A 25,216-nucleotide genomic window follows, 5' to 3' on the forward strand; every position below is an offset into this window, starting at 1 on the left:
AAATAAAATCACCTTTTCTTGCGGTGGTCATTCGGGGACACAGAAGACCTTGGGACATCCTAAAGCAGTCCCCAGGGAGGGAACGTATTGCAAAACTGGTCCTTTAATCTACAGCTGCCTACAGAACCTAGCGACTGGGAAAAGTTTCAGAGGATACAAAAGTGTGCACCCTATAGAACAGAGTAAGGGGTGGAGGCAGACCAGGTAGCTGTCTAACGCACCTAAAGAAGAGACCCAATGACGCACTGGCGAAGAAACCCCCACAGGACCGGTTAAATGAGATGTAAGTTGGAAAAGGAGAGCTCTGCCATTAGCACAATAGCCTTGGATGCTGTCCAGTGAGATGACAAGAAGAGTCGGACTAGCATAAGGAGACTGTATGAGACAGATAGGTCCGAAGAGCGGTGACCACATCAGGATGAAATGGGGAGCATTACCTAGAATTGGAAGGACGGAACTAGATGAAGGACGGAACTAGATGAAGGACGGAACTAGATGGAGAACGATAGGAAGAAAACTGCCAATGACAATACAAACCCTACTGGGGAAAAGCCAAAAAACTGAGCAGGGAAAAAAGGAGGAGCGGGCTGGAGACATTCCTCATACTAGCTTAAACAAGACTTTTAGAACTTGTAGAGAATATGAGATGGGGAAGTTCACCTGGCTTCCAGAATAGTTGTGATGACTGTGGTTGGTAAGTCAGGTCGTCAAGCGCAGGGACTCTAAAAAGCTGGTAGGAGAATGAACCAAGAGTAAGTAGTTTCAGAGATGCAGATGCCAGGGAACGTCATGCAGGAAAGAGATAACGTGAGCATACCACATTCGATGAGGCAAGTCCGGTGCGAACAGGATTGACGGTATGTCCTTTGCCTCAATCCACCTGAACATCCTAGGGAGAAGGAGAGGGAAAAGGAATAACTGCCAGAGAAGGAAGAAACCACTTGCCTGTGTCCAGATGTCTTCTGCTGTGGAAGATCGCTATCCAGCAGACCACTACCGGAATTTGAGCCCCAGATAGAGTTGAAAAATGGCATCCAACCCACAATAGGAACCTGGCTGACCCTGGCAACACTGTTGAGCTGTAGGTCACCTTGATGTCTCAAGTAGTCCACTGTGGTGGCATTGAATGACTGAGTGGGATTGGACGCCCCACTAGAAGGGAAGTCCAGTGAGGAAAAGACTGGGAAAGAAGCGACCCTGGGGAATGTCTGGGGAATGGATGGAAAGGAGAACCCCCGCTGGGGTGCACAATGTACCGCCAGGGAAGGAAGAATAGAATGAACCAGAAATGTCAGAGATCGATCCTACCAAACCAGAATCGCCTGATAAAGTGGGCTAGTGTGACGCTCAGCGTAGGTGAAGGCTTATATGGAGAGTGGACCCAAGGAAGACACTGGAAATACATCTGGATGAAGAGAGGAAGGATCAAGTGTCTAGAATGAATTAAAGGTAGTCCCGGTTTCGAAACAAGAGGGAGCCTCCTTTAGGATGTCATGTAAGTATGGTGTGACCGAAATCCTCCTGTACCAGGAAACTGCCATTTGCATGGCGAGAACCTTCTGGAGGATATAAGGAGCAGACGTCCGGCTGAAGGAAAACCTGAGGGAACACTGGTGGGCTGGACATATTGGGATGTGGAGATCGGATATCGACTGCAGAAAGAATACTAGATTACGGCCCTCAGAGACTACATCTAAAAGTCTGCCCCTGACAAAACTATTAGGGCGCTCTAAATCCAGGATGGGGCAGCCAGACCTGTCCTTTTGTGGATCACGAAGACTGGAATTAAAAAACAAAAAAAAACAGAAAATCAAATGGAGTAACTGGCGATTATATCCTGGAGCAGGTAGTCCTTAGCGCAATAGCTAGGAGTAACAGCTCTATTTTGAGGACCTACTTCGTGCGCCTGAGAGGAGACTGACCCAAGTGTCCCTAAAGTGAAGGAGCCTGCCCACAACTCGAGACATCATGCAGAGGTGGATACGCTGAGCGGCACAATTTATTCTGGAGCAAGTAAGCGCTCTTGCTGCCAGTAACCTCAGGAGACAGGAATCAGACAGGTGTCAGACAGGAGGAGACCCGTGAGAGGGCATTTGGAAGCTCTGAACCAAACAGTGCAAAAGATCGACCCTATAAGTGCTTTGGATTGAAGTGCACCAAGAGTCTCCCTGCATTCAGAGGAGCCTTGCAGTGTGTTTTCCTGAAAAGTAAAATGGAGTACACCAATGTCATCTGGGTTGCGCCAAACAAAATGCTATGGCGTTTTTAAAGAGTGAAGGTCTGCTATGGGGATAGTAGTGCCCAGTCGACAGACCAGGTCTACCACATAAGAAGCTGAACGCTTGGCTGGAGGTCTTTAGACCGTTTGGAGTGGTATGAACACCCATCAGGAGGCTGCCACTGCTAAAGAGACTCATGACTGAGTGATGAGGAAAACATTTTTGACGAACGTATGACATTCCGATTGGAAAAACCCTCACGACTAAAGTGGAGCGGAGGATACAGGGGCCTCGATCTGGAGCGCATCCCAGACTCCAGTGATAAGGCTTCCCATGTGACAGCCATTCTGTAGCACTGCATAGCATCTAAGTTCGATTTAGGATCAGGTACTTCTCCTTTAAATAAATCCTCAACTTGTAAAGAGTCAGAGTGAACCTCTGGTCAAGGGAAGTTGATGATTTAGGGTCAAGGGGAGTATTATACCTAAACCTTTTTTACGGCAGCTGCTGCAAGGTAGGCCTTCACACTGAGGTGCAGTCGGCAGTCTCCTTGGAAGGGAACTATCAGCTATACAGCCAAATATGTCCATGACTGGAAGATGCTGACCTTACTAGGTCTCCCTATCAAAGATAGGGATTGTGCCCAGTCATAATTAGTGGACACCGGCTCAGGAGTAGGCGGGGCCAGGAATGGAATCCTTGGGAGTCTGGCAGGCAGGGTAGCGGGGTCAAGACTGAAAACATTTTAATAGACTTGTCAGGAACTAAACTTCCTGGACTTGAACGCTGGACTCGCCAGTCTTGCTTTGTAGTCTTGACTGCATGGATACAGAGAGCAATGGATTTAGTGTTGAACCTAGGTCAAAAAAAAAGAAGGTTCTAATTAAAAAAAAAATAAAAAAAAAATGGTCTACTAAAAATGAATGGGACGTTTTACCACTCAGGGTACTCGACTGCAACTTGAGATGTCTGAACGATCTAGAAAAGAGAGTGTAATGAGCAGTAGCACAATAACTCAGCCAATAGTAAGTAACTGTGTAGCTATGTCAGATTCAGTCTAGTGTAAGCACTATTACTCCACCTATGTATGTGAGTAAAGTGGCTATATGGTGCTAGAAGTACAGGGTCTTGCAATAGCACAACTACTCCAACTGTGGAAGGGGATAATGTGGCTGAATGAAGTTAACAGCACTTGCGTAACAATGTTAGTTACACTGTTTTTCAAAAATGGGTAATGCATAGCACAATACTCCGCGTATGGAAGGGGGTAATGTCGCTGCCTGATGCTCACAACACTTGCGTGCCAACTTCAGTTACAGCGTCCAGCAAAGGAACGTAACCTGCATAACTTTAGCCATGGAAGAGGGTAACGTGTCTGATGCTTGTAAAAACCACATTGCAATGTCAGTTGCACCGACTAGGTAAAAGTGGGTAGTCTGCAATAATACAATTACACAGACAATAGAAGGGGGAGATGTGGCACACTATGCTCACAATAACTCCCTGATGCTCGCAATAATTATGTAGCAAATTACAACTGCAACACAAAGGAGTAACACAAGGCTGGTCATTCCAGTATACTTTGTCCTACCAGAATGCTGCCAGATGTTCTGAGGCAGTGCCTCTGTGCCACAGGAAAGGAGCTGTGGAGCAGTGGTATAGGCTTGCATCACCAGTGGAAGGCGGGGGGGCTAGAGGAGGGGGTCTGGTTAGCACCGCCTACAGGGTCCCCATTTACAAACTCAAGCACTAAGAGGAAAAGGATAAGGCAGGGTAAGCCCATGCTGTGCTGGCATAAGAGAAGGGTGTGGAAGAAACTCTTCCCAATACATCAGAAGAGTGTGGCATAGTAGGCCGCAATGAAGCCTGGCCTCAACTAGTGCTGTGGCTTGGCTGTGATGTAATGCTGTGCGTTGGGTTGTTCCGGAGCCAAGACGAGAAAGGGTAGAGGCACAGTAAGCTTGTATAATGAACAAGCAAAAGAGGAGGGTAGAAAAATACTCCGCCAATTACTCCTAAGCAGTGTGGCCAGAGAGAAAACCGTGCGATGTGACTACCAAGGGGGAGGTGGAAAAGATGGCCCAAAAGAGGACAGGGGTCATGAAGGGAAAAAACGCTGCAGTGGAAGGCCCAAAAAAATAAAACGTTGGGCGCTACAGCGGGGGGACCCAGAGCAAGTGGGAGGAAAAGGGTCTCGGCCTGATGACAAGAAAACCTGGGGAGACTTGTTACACTGTCCTGGCAGATTAAGGACCCACAGGAAATCTAGCCGAGTGGATCGAGGTGGAAGGGAATATACCAACCTAATCCCTATTATACTCACCCTTCAGGTTCCTCTTTTCTACAGCTCCCAGGTGCAAAACAGCAGGATGACCCCACCAGTTTACCTATCTCTGGCGAGTAGAAAAACTGATGGGGAGCAGGCTGGAGACTCGGTGACCCTTTGGCTGGTGGGCGACAGGAGCCCTAATTGTTCTGGTGTTTTTAGGAAGGCAGAAAACAACGCATTAGGATTGACACCATGAACCCTAGGCATGGATGGGGAGAACAGTGAGTCAGTGTCAACCTGTTTTACTAACCTAAATATAAGAAAAGAAATAAAACAAAAAAAAATAGTCTTGCTGCAAAAGCCTGCCTTCTGCTGACACAAAGCTAAAACGGATTATCTTCAGTGTCTGCAGGAGGGGTAAACCTTGTGTAGGTGGAGCTAAAACACTTTTTTTTTTGCTTACTGTACCCAGTGTCTTCGGTGCCCCCCAATGACACGGGCCAGAAATGCCACATAAATGAGTATTCTTAAAAACATCTTAAAAGTTTTTTTGGTGTTAGAAAATCAAGGTGACAAATGCAGACAAAATGATTACATAGGCATCAAAACTAAACGGGTTGTCCACTTTTGATAATTAATATTTCTTAGAAGGGTCCCCTTTAAAGGGGTTGCCTGACCAAAGAACCCCATTCAGATTGCAGCTGCCACAAAGAGCAGATGAACACCATGAGTCTGGCTTTCAGCACAAGTGGCATACAACAAACATTTGCCCTGCAATGTAGAATTACATGGTAGCCATTCAGATATATGGTCGATCATGTAATACATAGACAGCATGAGCCCAGTGAACCCATTCCTACACAGTGGCTCTCCGTTTTGGCTTGTAGGTTTGTGACCCCGAATGATGGCCAATTTGCCCTAATAGAGGTGGTCTTCATGAGTAAGTAGCTGTAATCTTCAGAGGAACTAGGCATCAAGTGTCTAATCCCCCTGCAGTGCCACAAGGAACATGAAGCATTAAATGGTGCCCATCAAAATCAACGCACAGACTTGCTGGCTCCAGAGAGACTATTTTTGTAGCTGGGCTCCACTCCATCTAATTGATGGAGATCACGTATGAGGGACTTTCTTACATGAACTCAAAATCCTGTAATAGGGTATTTCAAAATGGGTTATTAAACCAGACATATCTTTTTTAATGGATGTCATCACCATTTGACAAGTGTTAGTCTGACCACTGGGATTCCCAAATTGACTTTTTCTCTACATAGTGCAGAGACACTGTGCAGAGACACTGTGCAGAGAGCTGCAACACAGCTTGATTCAAGTGAACAGAGCAGAGTTGCAGGTCCTTTACTGCGCAGAATCGGGAGTGATGTAGCAGAGAAGTAAAAATTCCAAGGGTGCCATAATCTAGAGCTTTGTCCTATTCATTTTAGGGGTATATTGGTCTTTCTTAGGGCATCCCCCCACGTGGCGGATTCCTCCGCAACTGTCCGCATCAATGCCGCACCTAATCCGGGTTGCGGATTACGGCTGCGGATCTGCCCAAAATGTGCAGTAAATTGATGCGGACTAGCTGCTGCGGACTGCGGAAAAAGTGCTTCCATTCTCTCTATCAGTGCAGGATAGAGAGAAGGGACAGCACTTTCCCTAGTGAAAGTAAACTAATTTCATACTTACCGGCCGTTGTCTTGGTGACGCGTCCCTCTTTCGGCATCCAGCCCTACCTCCCTGGATGACGGCAGTCCATGTGACCGCTGCAGCCTGTGATTGGCTGCAGCCGTCACTTAGACTGAAACGTCATCCTGGGAAGCTGGACTGGAGACAGAAGCAGGGAGTTCTCGGTAAGTATGAACTTCTATTTTTTTACAGGTTGCTGTATATTGAGATCGGTAGTTACTGTCCAGGGTGCAGAAACAGTTACTGCCGATCGCTTAACTCTTTCAGCACCCTGGACAGTGACTATTTACTGACGTCTCCTAGCAACGCTCGCGTAATTCCGGGAGCCCCATTGACTTCCTCAGTGTGGCTGTAGACCTAGAAATACATAGGTCCAGCCAGAATGAAGAAATGTCATGTTAAAAAAGCAAGACGCATCCGCAGCACACATAACATGTGCATGACAGCTGCGGACTTCATTGCGGAATTTAGAATCTCCATTGAAGTCAATGGAGAAATTCCGCCATGAGTCCGCAACCAGTCCGCCACTGCTCTGCAACAGACAGAGCATGCTGCGGACACCAAATTCCGCTCCGCAGCCTATGCTCCGCAGCGGAATTTTACGCATCGTCTAAACTAACACTTCTAAATTTAAGTGGAAGTCAATGGAGAAACGGCTCCGCTGCGGAATTCAAGTGAAATTCCGCCACGTGTGAACCCAGCCTTATGATTCATCTGCACATATATTTTAGTGAAATTCAAAAGAAATATAAACAAAAGAAAACCAAAGATGCAAATTTTTGTCTGTATAAAAGGATTGTGAAGCAATTATAAAATCGATTTTTATATCCTTTTTTTTTTTTTTTTTTACACTAAGACCCTGTTCACACAGTTCTTTTTTTACACTTTTTTTGATGCGCAAACCGCGTTAGAAAAAGGGCCGATACAACATCAGAAAACACCTCCCATTGATTTCAGGCAGAGAAAGCAGTTTTCGCTAAGTTATTTGACCGCGGCGCTCAATGGCTGCAAGCAAAAAATGCCATGAAAAACGCGGCAAACGGCGTGCAGGCAGACCAAAATCTGCATCAACATTTCAGACGGAATTTTGAGGCAGAATTTTCTGCCTGCAAAAAATTCAATGTGAACAGGGGCCTAAGACACTACAAAAAAACGAAAATAAAAAAAAACAAAAGAAAAAAAACAACCAAAAACAAAACAAACACACAAACAAAAAAACAGATTTGGTTATTACTAGGCAAGAAACAAGCAACTCCCTTACTATCAATTATTTATGACCTCTCCAGGAACATAAGAAAACTAACCTTCATCCATATCTTTAGAAAACCTATTGAGAACTCGACCTGTGGGGGTGGTGTCAAAGAACTTCATGGGGCTCCTGAGAATGCGTCTAAAGAGTTCATCATGAAGCTTAGAAGAAGCTCGAAGAGTGCCCTAAAACAGATTTAAAAAAAAGGGAGATTAGATATCCAAATAGAGCAGACACGTCAGCAGACTAACTAAAAATGACGGAAAATGCATTACCTTAACAAAAACAACGCCACGCACTGCTTTTAGGATGAGCATGACAACCATAGATAGAGCATAGATGCCAGTGTAGTACAGCATATGAGGATTGTCCTTCATGCTGCTACTGACCACAGTTTCATTGTGTAATAGCACCGAAGTGTTCTGTAGGAATACAACAGTGTGTTAAAAAACAGTAATACTGCAAAACACTATATTATATCCTACTGGTTCAAAAGAATACAAAAATCTCTCTCAATCCAAAGAAAAATGTAACACTTTGTTAAAAGGTTCTTACCCCACTGCCTTGCTTAATCCAATAACTGAGCCACCAATTGCTGAATGCTGTGCTTCCAACATTGAGCACAAACAGGGCCATGATGACGAAAAACGCAAAAGGACCTCCAGCTGCCTGAATATAAACTCCATATACCGACCAGGGCACTGATCCTTTTCCTTTCTCCTCCATCTGCATAAGCTGGCCTGTAAATTAGAAAATAACATTCCATACAAAATGGTTACTTATTTTATAATTATTTTATAACGAAGTCCAAATAATACTTAACATAATTCAATAGAACAGACTTTACCCTGCAAAACAAAACCACTTTCACATGGCAGTACCGTAATTTGGTCAGCCAAAACCAGGAGGCCACTGGTGTGGGAAAGAGGGGTTTGGGTTCTTGGAGAACTGGGCCGACTTCTCTGTTGGCTACTGGATCTTCGGTAGGGATAAGCTACACCTGAGTGGGGACGGTTCAGCTGTGCTTGGGGAGAAGATGGCTAGAAGGTTGGAGAAGGGATCAGGTGGGGAGGGCAACTACATATGTAGAGGGCAAGATAGAGAACTGGGACGTATTAACGAAGATAGGGGTGGAACGGAGGGAGAGGTTAGAATTAAAAAATGACCTAAAAATTGCTAAACTGTATGCTAACCAACGCTAGAAGCCTGACAATTAAAATAGATGTACTGGAATTAATAATGTCAGAGGAAATTGTGGGGATTACCCAGACATGGCTGGATAACAGCTATGACTGGGTGGCAAATTTACAGGGTTAGTCTTTTTAAGAAGGATCGGAAAAAAAAAAAAAAAAAAAGTGGGCTTTGCCTTTATGTAAAGTCCGGTCTAAAGCCCATGCTACGGGATGATATATAAGGGGGAAATGATGTGGAGTATTTATAGGTAGAAATACACGGAGGTAAAAACCATAATAAAAAACGGATATAACGCTATCCATAGAAAATCTTCTGGTAAGGCAAATAAATGAGGCAGTAAATCACAATGAGGTTGTTATTATGGGGGACTTCAATATAAATTGGGAAACTGAAACCTGGGGATCTTATAACCATATATATCAATAACTAAAGAGAATTACCTTTCCCAACTCGTACAGGGAGGGCCATTTTGGACTTAATGAGCCTTTCACCTGTCCATACATGTGCAGCATGGAATGGGAAGGGCTGTACAAACCCTGTCTCACTATAAAAAAAATGTTCCTATCTTTTGCCATTATTTAGATAAATAATCCCCTGAACTGTCAATGTAGCGTGTAATTGGCATGTAGGCGTGTAACATCGCTGTGACACTGTCCAATCAGCTACGGACAGTGACAACAGGAGCTGGAGGGAGGAGAGTGCGTGCGTGCACACGCAGCTCCACCACCACCACAGAACAGAAGAAGAAGGGGACTATTTCTGTTACATGGCGGCGGGAGTATCTTCGGCAGCGGCATCGGAGCTGTGCGCGCACGCTCTCACTCTTCAGCTCTCGGCAGACAAGGACAAGACTGTGTGATCTCTCGCGAGTGATCAGTCTTGTTCAGCTTGTCTGCCGAGAGCTAAAGAGTGAGATTGTGCGCAGGCTCGCCCACACTCTCCTCTCTCCAGCTCTTGCTGTGACACTGTCCGTAGCGGATTGGGCAGTGACAGCGATGTTACACTCCCCCTTGCCAGTTCAGGGGGTTATTTAAATATCGGGCACCAAATATAACAGCACCGATATCTAAAGAACGGAGGATAGGATTTTTTTTTTAAAGTGCCCCAGGGTTTGTGCAGCCCTGCCCATTACATGCTGCACATGTATGGGCAGGTGAAAGGTTCTCTTTAATATTAACCAATAGACCTGACAGAATAACAGAGGTGCAGGTTGGGGGGCCCCTAGGAAATAGTGACCATAATATAATTTACTTCCACTTGTCTTTTAATAGGATGTTTTGTCCATGAGCCACAGAAGCATTGAACTTCAGAAGGGCAAAGTTTGATCAGCTTAGAGATGCCCTTACTGGGACAAATGTCCTATACAATAAGAGTTCAGATAGTAAATGGGATATTACATAAAGCTCCTTACATTTTCATTGGGAGAGGTGCATACCTTATGGGAATAAATGGACTAAGAACAGGAGAAAACCATGTGAATAAATAAAAGTGTAAATGGGGCAATAAATAAGAAAAGAAAGCATTTAAACTACTAAAACAGAAGGAAGTGAAGCGCTAAAAAGCTATGGGGAAAAAATAAAATGATGTAAAAAAAATAGATAAAGATAGCAAAGCTGGAGACAGAGACTAATTGCCAAAGAGTGAAACAAACCCTAAAATGTTTAATTACATAAATAATAGATTAAAACGTAAAAAGTGTTGGCCCTTTAAAAAGTAAAGAGGGAAAAATTGTGCAGGTTAATGGGGAAAAAGCTAATTTGTTAAACTTTTTTTCCCCACTGTGATCACTGACAAACAATGAAATGCAGAGGAATAAAGTAAATTCTCCATTAAATGTCACCTGTCTAAGCCAGGCAGACGGTGCAGAGCCACATTAAAAAGACTAAGATAAACAAATCTTGCATACACCCCTGAGTTCCAAGGATATTAAGCACAGTGATAAATATCATAAATAATGGTCTGTCTAAGTCTATTATAGTGACAGGGTCTGTTCCACAGGACTGAGGCATAGCCAATGTCGTGTCAATTTTCAAAAAGATGTTAAAAACAAAGCTTGGGAACTATAGACCTGCAAGTTTAACCTCCATTGTGAGTAAAATGTTTGAAGGTTTTCTAAGAGATGCTATTCGCGAGTATCTCAATGAGAATAAAAGGTAGAACTCCATGTCAGCATGGTTTATAAAGGATCGGTCCTGTCATACTAAACCGATCAGCTTCTATGAGGAGGTAAGCTGTAGACAACTGTCAGGAGTCATTGGTGGTCATATATCTTGACTTTCAAAGCATTTGATACTGTGCCACATTAAAGGCTGGTACATAAAATGCGTGCTGGGTCTGGGGAAAAATGTGTGTAAGTAGGTAAGTAACTAGCACTGTGACAAAAAACAGAGTGATTATTAATGGTACATCCTCAGATTGGGTCACTGTTACTAGTGGGGTACCACAGGGATTAGTATTGGGCCCTATGCTATATTAAAAATGGATTTGGAGAAGTTGGAGGCTTGGGCAGAGAAGTGACAATTGAGGTTTTACTCATGCCTGGATCTCTTTTTTGGATGTAGTCATATTACAAATTAGGGTTACTAGATTACTGCAGATTGGTTGTTGATCCAGGGATTTATTTGGTTTCCAATATTGGAGTCGCGAAGGTTTTTTTTCCCCTAAGATTGGCAATTGGCTTTTGCCTTCATTTTAAGGAGCCTGTACTGTAAGATACGGCCGTAATAAGACATGACCTATCTTTTTGCGGTCCATGCTCTGCGGCAATGCACGGACCGTGGAAACCACGGTCGTGCGCAAGGGTCAATAGAAATTAATGGGACCTCAATTCACCCATGGATTTTCAGGGGAATTGCGGCCGCAAAAGCACGTTCGTATGCATGGGGCCCAAGAGCGCGATTTGGCTTTTAAAGCGCAGATTTTGCTGGATTGGTTTCTTGGCACCACGTCACATTTGCAGAGGCCCTGTGATACCAGTACAATGGAAACCCCTGAGGTAACTCAATTTGGGAAACTACATCCCCTGAGGAATTAATCTAGGGGATATAGTGAGCATTTTGACCCCACAATTTGTCTTCTAAATTGATTAGCATTGGGCAGCGAAAATGAAAATAATTATTTTTTCCAATAAGATGTAGTTTTGGCTAAAATTTTTCACAAGTACTGAAAGGAAAAAAAGCACCATAACATCTGTAAAGCAATTTCTCCCGAGTATGGGGTTATAAACTGCTGTTTGGACATATGGGAGGGATTAGAAGGGAAGGAACGCCATTTGTCTTTTGGAGCTCAAATTTAGCTGGAATGGTTTGCGGACGCCATGCCGCATTCACGAAACCCCTGATGTACCAAAACAATAGTCACCCCATTTTAGAAATTAGACCCCTAAAGGCATTTATGTAAACAGGAGTTTTCCACAAATTAATACTCAGTGGATGGTGCAAAGCAAAAATTGCAATTTTTCAACTGATAGATAATTTCACTGCACAATATGTTGTGCACAGCTTGTGCCACTGGAGAATCTTACCCCATAAGTTAAGCGGGTTCTCCCCAGTATGGCAATGCCTTATATGTCGGTGTAAACTGCTGTTTGGGTACACTGTAGGGCTTAGAAGGGAAGGAGGGCCATTTGGATTGTGGATTTTGCGTGGTAGTAGTTTTGTTTGAGTTTTACCGTTATTTCAGCTTATAATGTTCGGGCATATGTAATCTGTGTGGAGTACATCAGGGCATAATAAATAACAAGGCATAATAATGGGGTAAATAATAAACTATTCATAGATGTGTTGTACGCTCTGAAGCAATTCGTTATGCACAGGCCAGTGTTACACTGATAAATGGTGTCCTTTATTATACCCCCTACTGGAACACACTGCACCTTTTTGGGACTTTTCCTCCTTTGCAGTTTGGGAAACTTTGCTGGCAAAGTGTTGTCCTGGTACAATACAGGTGCCATCGCTTCCAGCAGATGTGCTATGGCCCTACCCATCCTGGTTCCCAAATACTAGGGCCTTGACAACCACTTCTTGAAACTGAAGGAATCTTCCCATCTGGCCTACTCATCATGATGATTTTTCATCACCGCCTTACTAGTGTCATAACTTATTTTAGTTTTTTTCCATCCTCGAAGTCATAGGAGGGCTTTTTTGCGGGACAAGCTGTAGTTTTTAATGGTAACATTTTTGGGGGCATGCGTCTTTTTGATCATTTTTTTCTACCATTTTTGGGAGGCTAAAGACGAAAAGACAGTGATTCTGGCATTGTTTTTTCTTTATGGTGTCCACCGTGCAGCATAAATGACATGTAAACTTTATTCTGCGGGTCAGAACGTTTACGGCGATAAAAAAACCAAACACTATAAATTTGGTATGTTTTACTGCAGGAAGGAAGGTTTACCTTTGGCATGCACATAAGGCTGTTTTTTCCTCCGTACCTTACTAAAGCCATAACTTTTATTTTTCAGTCGATGGAGCTGTGTGAGGGCTTGTTTTTTTTTTCTTCCAGAAAGGGCTGTCGTTTTTATTCGTACTATTTCGGGGTAAATATGACTATTTATTCCCCGTGCCGGATGAATTACTTGATAGTGTGGGTAGTTATGCATGCGGTGATACCAATTATGTATATATATATTTTTGATTTATTTGTTTTTTCCAATAATAAATGTCTTATTATGGGAAAAAAAGGCAATTTGGTTTTTATTAAACTTTTTTTTTTTTGTCCCACTAGGGGACTTGAAGGCTATACCAATACATTGCATTACCTACGTAGTGCAATGTATTAGAGATGTTGGTGTGACACGGTCAGCAAGCCTAATAGGACATGCCGGAGGCAGACCAGGCGGACATGGTTAGGCCTCCGGTTGCCATACCAATGCGTCACGTGGATGCCCATCGGCTATAAACCCCCTTAGATGCTGCGGTCGCTTTTGACTGTGGCATCTAAGGGATTAATCGTCCGGACCGGAGGCTAGCTCAGGTCCTGGTTGTTACAGCAGGGTTTCAGCAGTAATATAAGCGGACACCTGTTGGTGATGGTGCGGGCTCATTTTCTGAGCCTGCGCCTTAACTGCGACGTAACTGTGCTGCGATTTGCGGGAACCACTTCCCAACTGCACCATATATATCCTGAACATGTCTGGAAGGGTTTGATAAGTTAATGAACCCTACACTATATAAATAGCAAAACCTTAATTCCTAACTAACTTAATATACCCTAATCACCTGACCTAACTAAACACTAAAAAGCTAAATAAATATATTATTGTAAATAATTTATATATCAATTGTGGGAAGATGAGTTGTGGGTACAAGCGAGGAGCTGTAATACACAATGACAGTCTTCTTTCCTCCGATCTCACACTGAAAGGAGGAGTGAGAAGGTTTTATAAACCTCAGACACCGAGAAAGTTTGTTACTACAACAAACGTTCCCCGTGGTTGCTATGATTGGCTATCATAGCGATCACCTGATCAGGACATGCTAGACGCACTCTGGTGGACCCGATCGCCGACAAAAGGCAGAACATAAATGAACGTCGCCGCTGCACGAAGCCCAGCTCGTCGGGAAGTGGTTAATACACTCATATAAGGTGACAAAAACTGCTATTAATATAGAAATAATTTACCATCTTCTTTTTTTGTGACCTTCTCTTTCTTTACAGACCCTGGCTTGTTTCCTTTGTCCACAGGCTTTTTTAATGAACTGCTCACATTCTTTTTGAGGCTCACCTGCAAATAAAAATATATATTTTTTAAATGTTAACATTTGTATTTGCTAATGGCAAACAGAAGAAAAGGCTAGTACAGAGAAAACAAACAAGTGGGTTAATTATTTGCAAATTCTAGCTTCAGCAAAAATAAACAAAAAAAAACAAAACACCTCTATATCAAAATGAAAGGCTGAGCTTATGCCAATGAAGTGACTCGTTCTGCAGCAACTTAGATTTGACAGGCATAATACACTGCAATACCGAAGTGAAGATAAAATAACCGCATGGGCCAGCCCCATAGTGGGGATTAAAATTTATAGAATAAATAAATTCCAAGATTTAAAAAAAAAAAAAAAAAAAAAAAAAGGAGCATAAAGTATGTATGTATGTAGCGGGCTCACAGACTGAGATCACTCTAAGAGATCACACTGCATCTAAGCCGTAAGAAACATGGGGAAACCTCCTCTGACTTCTGTAGGCCCCGCTGCGATGCGGGGTGCCGATGGTTGTCATGGCAGCCTGGTATGCCATCTCTGTGCTCCTATTAAGCCCTGCGTCTGGGCTTAGTAGCAAAACTCATCCAAAACAGTCCTGCTGCGGTGGATGAATCTCGTTAGTCACGGCTGGAAGCGATGTAGGGACCGTTTTCTTGGAGTACCGCTAAGTCGCTGTGAAGGACCTGCGGCCGGAAGGGACAACACAGCGTGATCTCGCGATTGAAGCGGAGACATGTATGATGCCGATTGGACAGCGTCATACAGTTGTCTTTCACTGCCCAGAGCAAAAATAAAACGTAACCTCCTATTTGTTTATTAGAGCCAAATTAGCATAGGTATATAAATGAACATAAGTTTTAAAATCATAAACGTTTTTTTTATTTTATTTAAAACAAATCACACTGTAGTGCTCAGCATCAAAGCGCCTATTAGATTATTTAGGGAATTAATAAACTGGTGACAGAGCCTTTAAATAAAATTACAATGCTGGTAGTACTGCACCAGTAATTGTTACCTGTCAAAAACAGTACCTAATGAAATGATGGAGAATGTAGACTAAATAGAAGAAGTCCTAAGCTTACCTCAATATGAGGTGCATCTCCTAGTTGAAAGTTGTTAAAAATCGTAGCGTATTCTCCATTGAGCTTCATAAGATCCTCGTGAGTCCCTCTTTCTGTGATGCATCCTTCCTTCATGTAAATTACTTTATCACAGTCCACAAGGTACTGGAGGTAGAAAGTGTTAAATAGGGCACAAAATGACGAAAGGGGTGTCAAATTTATCTGTGTTCAGGCTATGTCACACTGGCACCATTCTTAGCACCTCTCTTGGCGTTGGCCATTACCTGAAGTTGGTGGGTGATAAACAGAATAGTTTTAGATTTTATGTGCTTTCTGATGGCACTGTTGAAGATGTGGTTGCCAACATGGGCATCTAAGGCACTGAGGGGATCATCCAAAAGGTAAATTGTGCGGTCACTGTACAGGGCCCTTGCCAGACTGATTCTTTGCCTCTGGCCACCACTCAAGTTAGCTCCTCGCTCTCCAATCTATAAAAACAACAACAGTGTACCACAATCAAAGAAAAAAACAACAACAGGTAGGCAGGTTTTATATTAATGCATGTGATGAACCATATAAAAATTAAATGGGACTCCACGGTTTCAAACTATTCATATGACAGTTTAGGTAACGATCTCAAGAGGCAATTATTTCTATCATTCTCTATTGTTATTACTTGTTAAAGAGATGCAGACAATGGTGGTTATATACAAGCATCAAATAATGCTAGAACGTGTCATATAACCGTTTACCACTAGGGTTGCAATGAAAATGGCAAAGCAGTAAGAACGCACCTCTGTCAAGTCACTATTGGGGAGTATGGCCAAATCTGGTCTCAGACAGCAAACACTTAACACAGTGTTATACCTAGAGAAAGAAACACAAATTAAAAAAAGGCACATATACATCAAAATAACAATATCAGACGATGCACCTTTGTGGTATACTTAGTAAGTAGTTTTCTCTGTCATTAGAATGTGGGCCCAAAATTCTTTTTTTTTATTATAAATTCAAGGGGAACTAGAACATGCACAAAACAGCCATAGCAGAACTCCGTCTAGCAGAGATATAATGTCTCAAATTACAATGGTTTCAACTGTCCTTATAGATGCAATTACAGATTAGACTGATGAAAAAAGCTGCAGCCTCCCCCCTCCCGGTCATAACTTGTATTGGCAAATTATTCTGTTTCACTGCCGCCTCCTCCTCCTCCTCTCTAGGGGAATCTTTATAAATGCCCCCCATTACATGTATTTTAAGAGGGAGAGCCCAGCCCTATGTAATTCAAGTAGAGGGAGAGCCTGCAGCTTACACAGTGAGAGAATGAGCAGGAGAGCGGTATGTAAGCAGTGTTGTATGCAGGTTCTCAATCGAAGCAAACTGCTGGCTCTCCGGTGTGTTTCTTAGGGTATGTTCACACGCTTAACAAAAAACGTCTGAAAATACGGAGGAGATTTCAGAGAAAACCGCCTCTGATTTTCAGGCGTTTTTGAAGCGGAAAATGAAATTAGGATCTTCTTTTGAGGCTTCTTTTCAGGCGTTTTTCATAGTGTTCAATAGAAAATCAGCTCTAAAAAACGCCTCAAGAAGTGACATGCTACTTCTTTTTACAGAGCGTCTTTTTACCCTCCGTTTTTTTTAAACTGTGGTGTAAAAAGACACCCCGTATAAACTAAATGCTTTTTTTCCCATTGATTTCAATGGGCAGATGTTTGTAGGCGTTCAGCCTTCGTTTTTTCAGGCGTTTTTCGAGGAGTAAACGCCCCGAAATACGCCTGAAAACACTGCATGTGAACATACCCTTACTGTGTGAGTCTCTGTCCACACTACAAGCCGCGTTTCTGAATAAAAGCTTCTTCTATAATTCTTTACGGACAAGCAGAACAGGCATTTTGTATTGGCTGGTGGCAGTTGGAGTGTGGAACTGAGAGTGTGCGTGCGTCCTTCCTCATTCAGCTCAGTAGGAGGACATGCACATTACTATACAGCTTGCACACCAGGGGGCGCCATTAAAAATTAAAGGGAATATCTCACAACTGGAGCATTTTGTAACATAAGGGTATGTGCACACACACTAATTACGTCCGTAAATGACGGACGTAATTCGGCCGCAAGTCCCGGACCTAACACAGTGCAGGGAGCCGGGCTCCTAGCATCATACTTATGTACGATGCTAGGAGTCCCTGCCTCGCTGCAGGACAACTGTCCCGTACTGTAATCATGTTTTCAGTACGGGACAGTCGTCCTGCAGAGAGGCAGGGACTTCTAGCATCGTACATCACTATGATGCTAGGAGCCCGGCTCCCTGCACTGTGTTCGGTCCGGGACTTGCGGCCGAAATACGTCCGTCAATTACGGACGTAATTAGTGTGTGCACATACCCTAAAAGGTAAATTCAAAAACAAAATACTTTTTTTTAATGCTGAATTATATTGCATTAACATTCAATAATGGGAGAAGCCCTTTAAGTACGAATCATAAGAACAAACATAGTATTATGACATGCCTTCCATAGGAGTTTCACAAGTTATTTTAATTTAAAATCGCAATGGTTAAGATTATCAGCTTATAATAATTTGTGCTCCTACACAGTATTTTGCCATGTACAATTTTGAATTCTCTGTTTCTCGTTTATAACATTGGGGGACACAACACCACAATCCCTTGCCGCTAGGAGACTGACACTGGGGAGGGGGGGGGGGGGGGTCTACTGCTTTCCTTTCCACATGAGCAAGCCATGTCTCCCGAAAACGCCTGGGTACACAAGTTGGTGTGGTCACGTAACAAAATCGAGTTCTCTGCCCTTCCCACAGGAAAGATCTTTGCCGACTTAACCTCGTGCACCAGATCGCCCTTCTGCTTTTTTACAGGCGGTTTAATAACTAATGCGTCATATGCACGCGATCGTATTTTTTTGGCCGCAATTCACGCGCAAATCTGCGGGTGAATTGCGGCCCCATGCATTTCAATGTGCCCATGCACACGACCGTGGTTTCCACGGTCCATGCATGGCCACAGAGCCTGGACGGCAAAAAGAATGGACATGTCTTATTACGGCGGTGTTTTGCGGTCCAGGCTCATAGAAATTAATGCACGCGGCCATGTGCACGGCCCGCGAGTGACACTCCGCAGCCATCCGACCCTGAAAATCATGGCCGTGCATCCGGTTACGGTCGTGTGCACGAGGCCTTACTCCTGCAGGCGGTCGTCGTCCCAGTTCCTTAAGCAAAACGGTTTCAGGGGTTTGACTCAAACCTCTTTACATTTCCCAAAAAAAGAACAAAAAAAAAAAAACAAAACAAAAGCCACTACGTCCAATTCTGGAGAGTCCTCTCGGATTCTCCTATGGGCAGAGTCATCTACCAGTATTGTCAGTGGTCCGCATACCAGGAGTGGAAAACTGGGCCACAGATGTCCTAAGTCAGAAAAGACTGGACCAAGGAAAGTGGGCTCTTTACCAAGACGTATTCCATCTACTTTGAAGCGGGGCACACCAGACAGACACTCTTTGCATCACGTCTCAACCACAAGGTTCCAAACTACGTGGCCAGGGCTGGGGATCCCAAGTCCGTTACGGTGGACGCCCTGGTCGTTTCTTGGAAAGAGTTCTCCCTGCTATAATCTGTTACTCAATTTCCGCTCTTGCCCAAAAGACTTAAGAGGTTAGACTAACTATCCTAGTGGCGCTGGGCCAGCCTTCTTAGACTACCTGCTCATAGACGCAATTTGGCATCTTCCAACACAACCTCCTTTCCCAAGGTTCGTTATTCCACCCCACTTTAAATCAGATGTGTTTAAGTTATAGCCGAGGTTCTGAGGTTTTCTGAGCCATACATTCGGATGACGCTGAAGGCCATACAGCCTTAAATTAGCCAGGGTGTACCACCGTATCTGGAAGGCTTATTTTTCCTGGTACGAACAGCGTAGCTCCATCCTTTTGTATGCACTACACCTAGAATCCGGTCTTTCCTGCTAGAAGGCTTTGATCTGTGACATGGATTGTCTTCCCTTTAGGGTAATGTTTAGTCTCTGTTTATTCTTCTCCTGCTGGCCTTGGCTCTTCGTTCTCAAGCGAAGAATTTCCTGAAAGGAGCGGCTCATGCCGTATCTTCATTTAAACATCCCACTGAATCTTGGAATCTAAATTTGGTCTAGGAAGCGCTTCAGGTGGTTTATTTTGAACCCTTGAGGGACGTTTCACTGCGTTACTTTCTTGGAAGGTTGCCTTCCTGGGGGCCATCACTTCCATCAGATGGAGTCTCGGAACTCGCTGCCTTGTCATGCAAGTTCCCATTTTTGGTCATCTATAATAAGGTGGTTTTCCAACCTCCCCCGTCCTTTCTTCCCAAAGATGTCTCCACCTTTTTTTCTACACCCTCCTCATCTCATCCGAGAGCATGGGCACTGCATTGCTTTGACGTGGTGAGCCCAGTCTGTGTCTATCTGGCTGCGACTGGGTCATTTCGGCACTCTTTTTTTGTTATTGGATCCAGACACTGATTTTGGAAATCAGTACAAGGGTAAAGTTCCTCCCCTTCGAGTCACTGTCCATTCTTCAAGGGCTGTTTATGCCTCCTGGGCAGTCAGACATCAGTTGCTCGTTTCTGCAAGGCTGCTACCTGTGCTTTGGTGCACACCTTCACAAAATTTTACCTGATTCATTCTTTGGCCTTCTCTGATGCCAGTTTGGGTCGCAATGTGCTGAAGGTAGCTGTGCATTGGATGGGTCGCATGGTTGTACCTTTTCTTATAATTTCTTTCCACCCTCTGATTTAGGACATCCCATGGTATGGTGTCCCCCAATTATATAAACGAGAAATTATTATTATTTTTTTACCCACCGTAAAATCTCTCATATATTTTTTGGGGGACACAGATCCTGCCCTTTTTTTGGTTTGTTCTAGGCACGTGACCTGTTCCGGCTGGTTGGCATTTTTTTCCCAGTACTGTGGACAGGTTTGTTCCTTATCTTCTCCTACTGCTTTCTGTACAAACCGAAGCCAGTATCTGTGGAAAGGGTACGATCTGTCTCGTCGGAGCTAAAATTTCTTCCTACCCAGTGTGAGCCTCATAGTGGTAAGGGCCTATACCCACGGTGCGGTGTCCCCCAATAAGTAAAAGAAAGATTTTACCGAGAGTGTAATTTTTTCAGAAATGATAGCTGCGTTGAAACGGCTTTCGGCTTGATTCCTGTATAATGAACTGGTTTGCAACTTCATAAAATACTTTGTGTTTTAATTCTATACCAGTTTTTAAAACCATTTCTCACGGCCATTGAATGGAGAAATTCTTGCTTATATGGATTTATTGCCGACACATGGACATGGTTCATCAAAGAGGTATTCCGGTTATAACAAGTTATCCCCCAACCACTGGATAGGTGATGACAGTTGGATACTCGCAACCTGGAGCAGTTGAATGGTGGTCAAGCACGAGTCCTGCAGCAACAGGACAGAAAAGGCTATGGCACTGACAAACTGCTGAACACAGCCTTTAAAAGGGTTATTTCCATGTTAGACATTTATAGCATATCAACGGGAGAAAGACTGGAGAGGCAGCCGCGCATTATGTGTGACTCTCTATTCACTTTTATGAGAGTAAAATATAACAGCCAAGCACGCTTTCTTGGCTTTTTCAATAACTCACATAGAACAGAATGGAGAGAGCTGCGTACATCTCTCCATTCTTTCTCCACCTGGATGCAGCTGCCCCACCCCAACCCCCGTTCGACATAGGTGCGGCTCCCAATGCAGGGACCCGCATTTATCAGCCATTTATGGCATATCCTGTAGATCTGCCATACATTTCTTATATAGGAATAACCCGTTAAGGCTAGGTTCACACCACATTTCTGAATTCTGCGGAAAATTACTATTGTTAGAAAAACAGGATCAGTCTGGTTCCTGTCCTACAATAGGAGAGACAGGTAGCCTGCATAATTTGTCCTGTTGCACGCAGTTTTAAATGTAAATTTTACAAAAAAGAAACAGAAAAGCCCTGAAACTTTTAACAGAATGCAAAATCGTTGTGTGAACCTAGCCTAAGTGTATCAGTGCTCACTTCTAATGGGTTGTGGAGCTGTGTGTAGCGCACATCAAGATGCAGATGCAAATAGGGTTAAAATAAAAAATAGTTTTGAGGTATGCTGGAAGTGATTACTGGGTTTTTGGTCTTTGCTTTGTACAATATGGCCAACTTGGTGGCCAGGTAACAACACCGCAAATGCTGATCATGGAAGCAAGTATGTGGTGTATGTATCTCCTATAAATATTAAAAAAACAAAGCATAAAAGCAAAATTGTGCACTGTAGACAAAAGCTGTAACTTGTTTTTGAAACCTTTTTACGTGTTCAATATGTGGAGTGCCCAAAAAATAAATAAATAAACACATACCTTTCCTCTTCATAATCTTTTCCAAACAGAATGTTGTCTCTCAGAGTGGCATTCAATATCCATGCTTGCTGAGCAACATAGGCAAATGTCCCATCGACAGCAATGCTGCCTTCTAGAAGTGTCATCTGCAAAAAACACACAACTAAGTAATCCTGAGAAAGGACAGCCATTTTAGGTTTTCCTCCCGCCTTCCAAAAGTCATAACTTTTAAGCTTTTTTTTCGTCGTCATAGCCACAGGGGGATTTTTTTTTCCAGGATGAGTTTTTATTGCCACCATTTAATGTACTGAGAAACTTTGAAAAATTATTTTATGAAGTGAAATGGAAAAAAACACGGCAAGTTTTTACTGCGTTCCCAGTGCGCTAAAAATGAAAACTATTTTGCGGTTCAATACAAAAAGGATTTTTTATTTTAACTACCTTTACAAAATAAAACAATTTGTTAAAAAAAAAAAGAATGGTTTGTGTTACCATATTCTGAGAACCAATAGATTTTTTTTTAGTAGATGGAGCCGTGTGAAGGCTTATTTTTATGCGGGGCAAGTTGCAGTTTTTCTTGGTACCATTTTTGGGTACATACAACTGTTTGATCACTATTTTTTGGGAGGGGACGTGATCAAAAACACAGCAATTCTAGCATTTTGTTTTGGCGTTCACCTCGTGGAATAAATAGCGTTATATTTTCATAGTTTGGACTTGTATAGATGCGGCAATACCACATATGTTTTTTTTAAACATTATTTTAAAATGGGAAAGGGAGTTAATTTTTTTTGTGTATATTGTTCAAAATTGTATAACATTTATTTAGAAAAAATGTTTATTCCCTCTTGTCAACTTAAACATGCTATCTTTAGATCGCTAGTATCATACACTGCAATACTTATGTATTGCAGTGTACGGTACTTGTAACACTTTCCTATTAAACCCTGCCTCTTGCTGCAGTGCCGATGGAGGTTAAACATGGCAGAGCTGGATTCTTCTTTAGGGACCGGCTGCAATAACAACCCATCGGCACCCCCTCTTTGTAACCGCTTAGATGCCACAGTCACTATAAACTGCGCCATCTAAGAAGCCAGGATCAGAGTTCTCTCCAATCCCAGCCGTTATAGCGAGCGGTCAGATGTAATATACAGCTGACACACGCAGCATAAGGAGAGGGCTCAGGCCGTGGGCCCGCTCCATACCCCCCTTCCCCCGCTCTTCCAAATTGTGACATACATGTACTTCAAATGTCAGGATTCCCTCCCCCCTGGCACCACTTGTACTGTAAATTGTAAACACTGCAGTAGCACTTAAGTCCGTACATGTTTACCCCCACCCATAAAGGTTTAGCCGACATACTGGACGAGTCAATTTCCTGTGATCAAGGCTTTTCTTGATGCAGTCGTGTCTCATATCGGACACGGATGCAGTTGGGAAAGTCAGTCACTCTGTGCAGTGTACAGGTGTCCCATACATTACACAGACTGAGGGAGAGGGGGAACCCGTAGGTGCCTGGGGGAGGGGATTTATATTTTATTTCTTTTTTTATTAAAAAGCCCTCTATTTTTTATGAACAAGAAGGCTAAATAAAGAAAAAATAGAAACAGAGAAAACCCCTTAAAGTTTAAATAAATTTTCAAAATGGAAACCCTTCTGATTGCTTGAAGGAAACTACAGTGATCTGCTCAGCGAGGTTTCAGGTCCGGTCTGGAGAGGTGAAAAGAGGCCCCATACTGTAAATAAAGTCTAAGACCCATCATCTTCACCTCTCCCACATGAAGCTGTGAAAAACCAATGCGAGACCTCTCTCTTTTAATAAGATATAAAAGACCAAACTAGATCTAATGTTATATCATTTTAAGGGATTCGACGACAGGACAAAAAAACAAAAACTACACATAGTAGCAGTGCTCGTGTAAGAGACACTGCGAAATATACATCTTGCTTAATTTATCAATCCATTCTTTGCCGTTCTCATCAGTGCTTTTCCGGACCCTGATCTGTGGGTGTCTATTGACAGATTATACCCTAGGTCCACTACATGTTCTAGGCTCCCCACTCGAACTGAGAAGTGCACATGGCAGACAAATAATGATCTATTCATATATATTTTATTCTGGAAGAACTTCTTACGATTTCTGCATACGAGGCAGGATTAGAATCAGGTTTTACACTGGCGGAGGACTGGAGGGGAGTAGGCAGGAAGAGTCTGGGCATATTAAATAGGAAATAAGTTTCCTGTTTGGACGGTGGTTTGAGTCCCGGAAGGGGAGGGGAAATATCAGAAAAAATATGCATGGGAAATATGCATTCTAGAGAATTGGGCTGGAAGCTATATAAAGCAGGATTTCTTTTGACATGCATGTCATGGAAAATACAAAGCGGTCCTAGTACATAGAAGCAACACTCATATTCAAAGGTAATATTTGGTTTGTGTTACACTTGAAAACAATACAAGTTGTACAATGCCTTTGCGAAGTATTGACCCACTTGGTGACCTGCCAAAATAGTCGGGAGTTGTTACAGTGGTATGAAAAAAAAAAAAAAAATTGTTAAAAAGAAAAACCTAAAACAAACCTAAAAAATGAAAAGATGTGAGTGCATACGTATTCACCCCAGTTTGAAATAAGACTCCTGAATAAGGTCTGGTCAAACCAATTATAATCAGAAGTCACATAATGCATTAAATAAGGTCTCCCTGTGTGTAATCAAAGTCACATGAGGTCAAGGTAAATACATCTGTTCTGAAAGGTCCCCGAGTCTGCACATCACTAAGCAAAAAACAAAGACCAAGGAGCTCACAAAACAGGTCAGAGACAACATGGTAGAGAAGTGCAGATCATTGTATGGTTCTAAAAAAATATCCCAAACTTGAAACATCCAAAATAGCACCAATGAATCCATTATAACAAAGTGGAAAGAGTACGGCACAACTACAAACCTGACAAGAGAAGGCCACCCACCAAAACTCAAAAAAATCTGAGATTTAACTAAGACACCACCAATGATAAACAGCAGAGATGGAAGAATCTGTCCATAGCACCACTTTGTGGCTACATGAACACGTGTATTTTGCTGCGGAAAACACGCAGCGAAATCACAGGAAACCGCAGGGAATTCGCAGGAAATAAACGCACCTGAAGGTGCATTTTTCAGTTTTGACGGGTTTTTCGGCGCATTTTAATGCTGCGGATTTTCTAGCGATTTACCTTTGTACTAGGCAGATAGAATTCACAAGCAGAAATGCAAGATAAATTGACATGCTGCGGATTCTAAAAAACGCACCACAGGTCAATTTCAGTCCCGAAAAATACCACAGCGGTACGTTAGATTTCCTGGAATCTCATTGACTATGCTGGTACTGTATTACGCTGCAAATTTGCCTCACACAAATCCGCACTGCAAAACTGCACGTAATACGCATCGTGTGCCTTGATCCTAAGTCGTAGACTCCACTGAGTGGGGCTT

General features: G+C 43.0%; 1 protein-coding gene across 3 annotated transcripts in view; it reads right to left on the bottom strand.

Moving 5' to 3' along the window:
* The window catches only part of ABCC5 (ATP binding cassette subfamily C member 5), a 106,221-nt gene that overhangs the window by 20,076 nt on the left and 60,929 nt on the right, over positions 1–25,216 (bottom strand). For all 3 annotated transcript variants that reach the window (XM_075861871.1, XM_075861872.1, XM_075861873.1), the window contains exons 13-20: positions 21,767–21,891; positions 16,169–16,241; positions 15,659–15,862; positions 15,396–15,539; positions 14,234–14,336; positions 7,976–8,160; positions 7,696–7,842; positions 7,476–7,605 (exon numbers count right to left, since the gene is read on the bottom strand). In XM_075861871.1, the coding sequence (XP_075717986.1) occupies positions 7,476–7,605; positions 7,696–7,842; positions 7,976–8,160; positions 14,234–14,336; positions 15,396–15,539; positions 15,659–15,862; positions 16,169–16,241; positions 21,767–21,891 (1,111 nt within the window). The remainder of the gene's footprint in view (positions 1–7,475; positions 7,606–7,695; positions 7,843–7,975; positions 8,161–14,233; positions 14,337–15,395; positions 15,540–15,658; positions 15,863–16,168; positions 16,242–21,766; positions 21,892–25,216) is intronic.

The sequence above is a fragment of the Rhinoderma darwinii genome, chromosome 4 (assembly GCF_050947455.1).
Source record: "Rhinoderma darwinii isolate aRhiDar2 chromosome 4, aRhiDar2.hap1, whole genome shotgun sequence".
In the NCBI taxonomy this organism is placed as follows: Eukaryota; Metazoa; Chordata; class Amphibia; order Anura; family Rhinodermatidae; genus Rhinoderma; species Rhinoderma darwinii.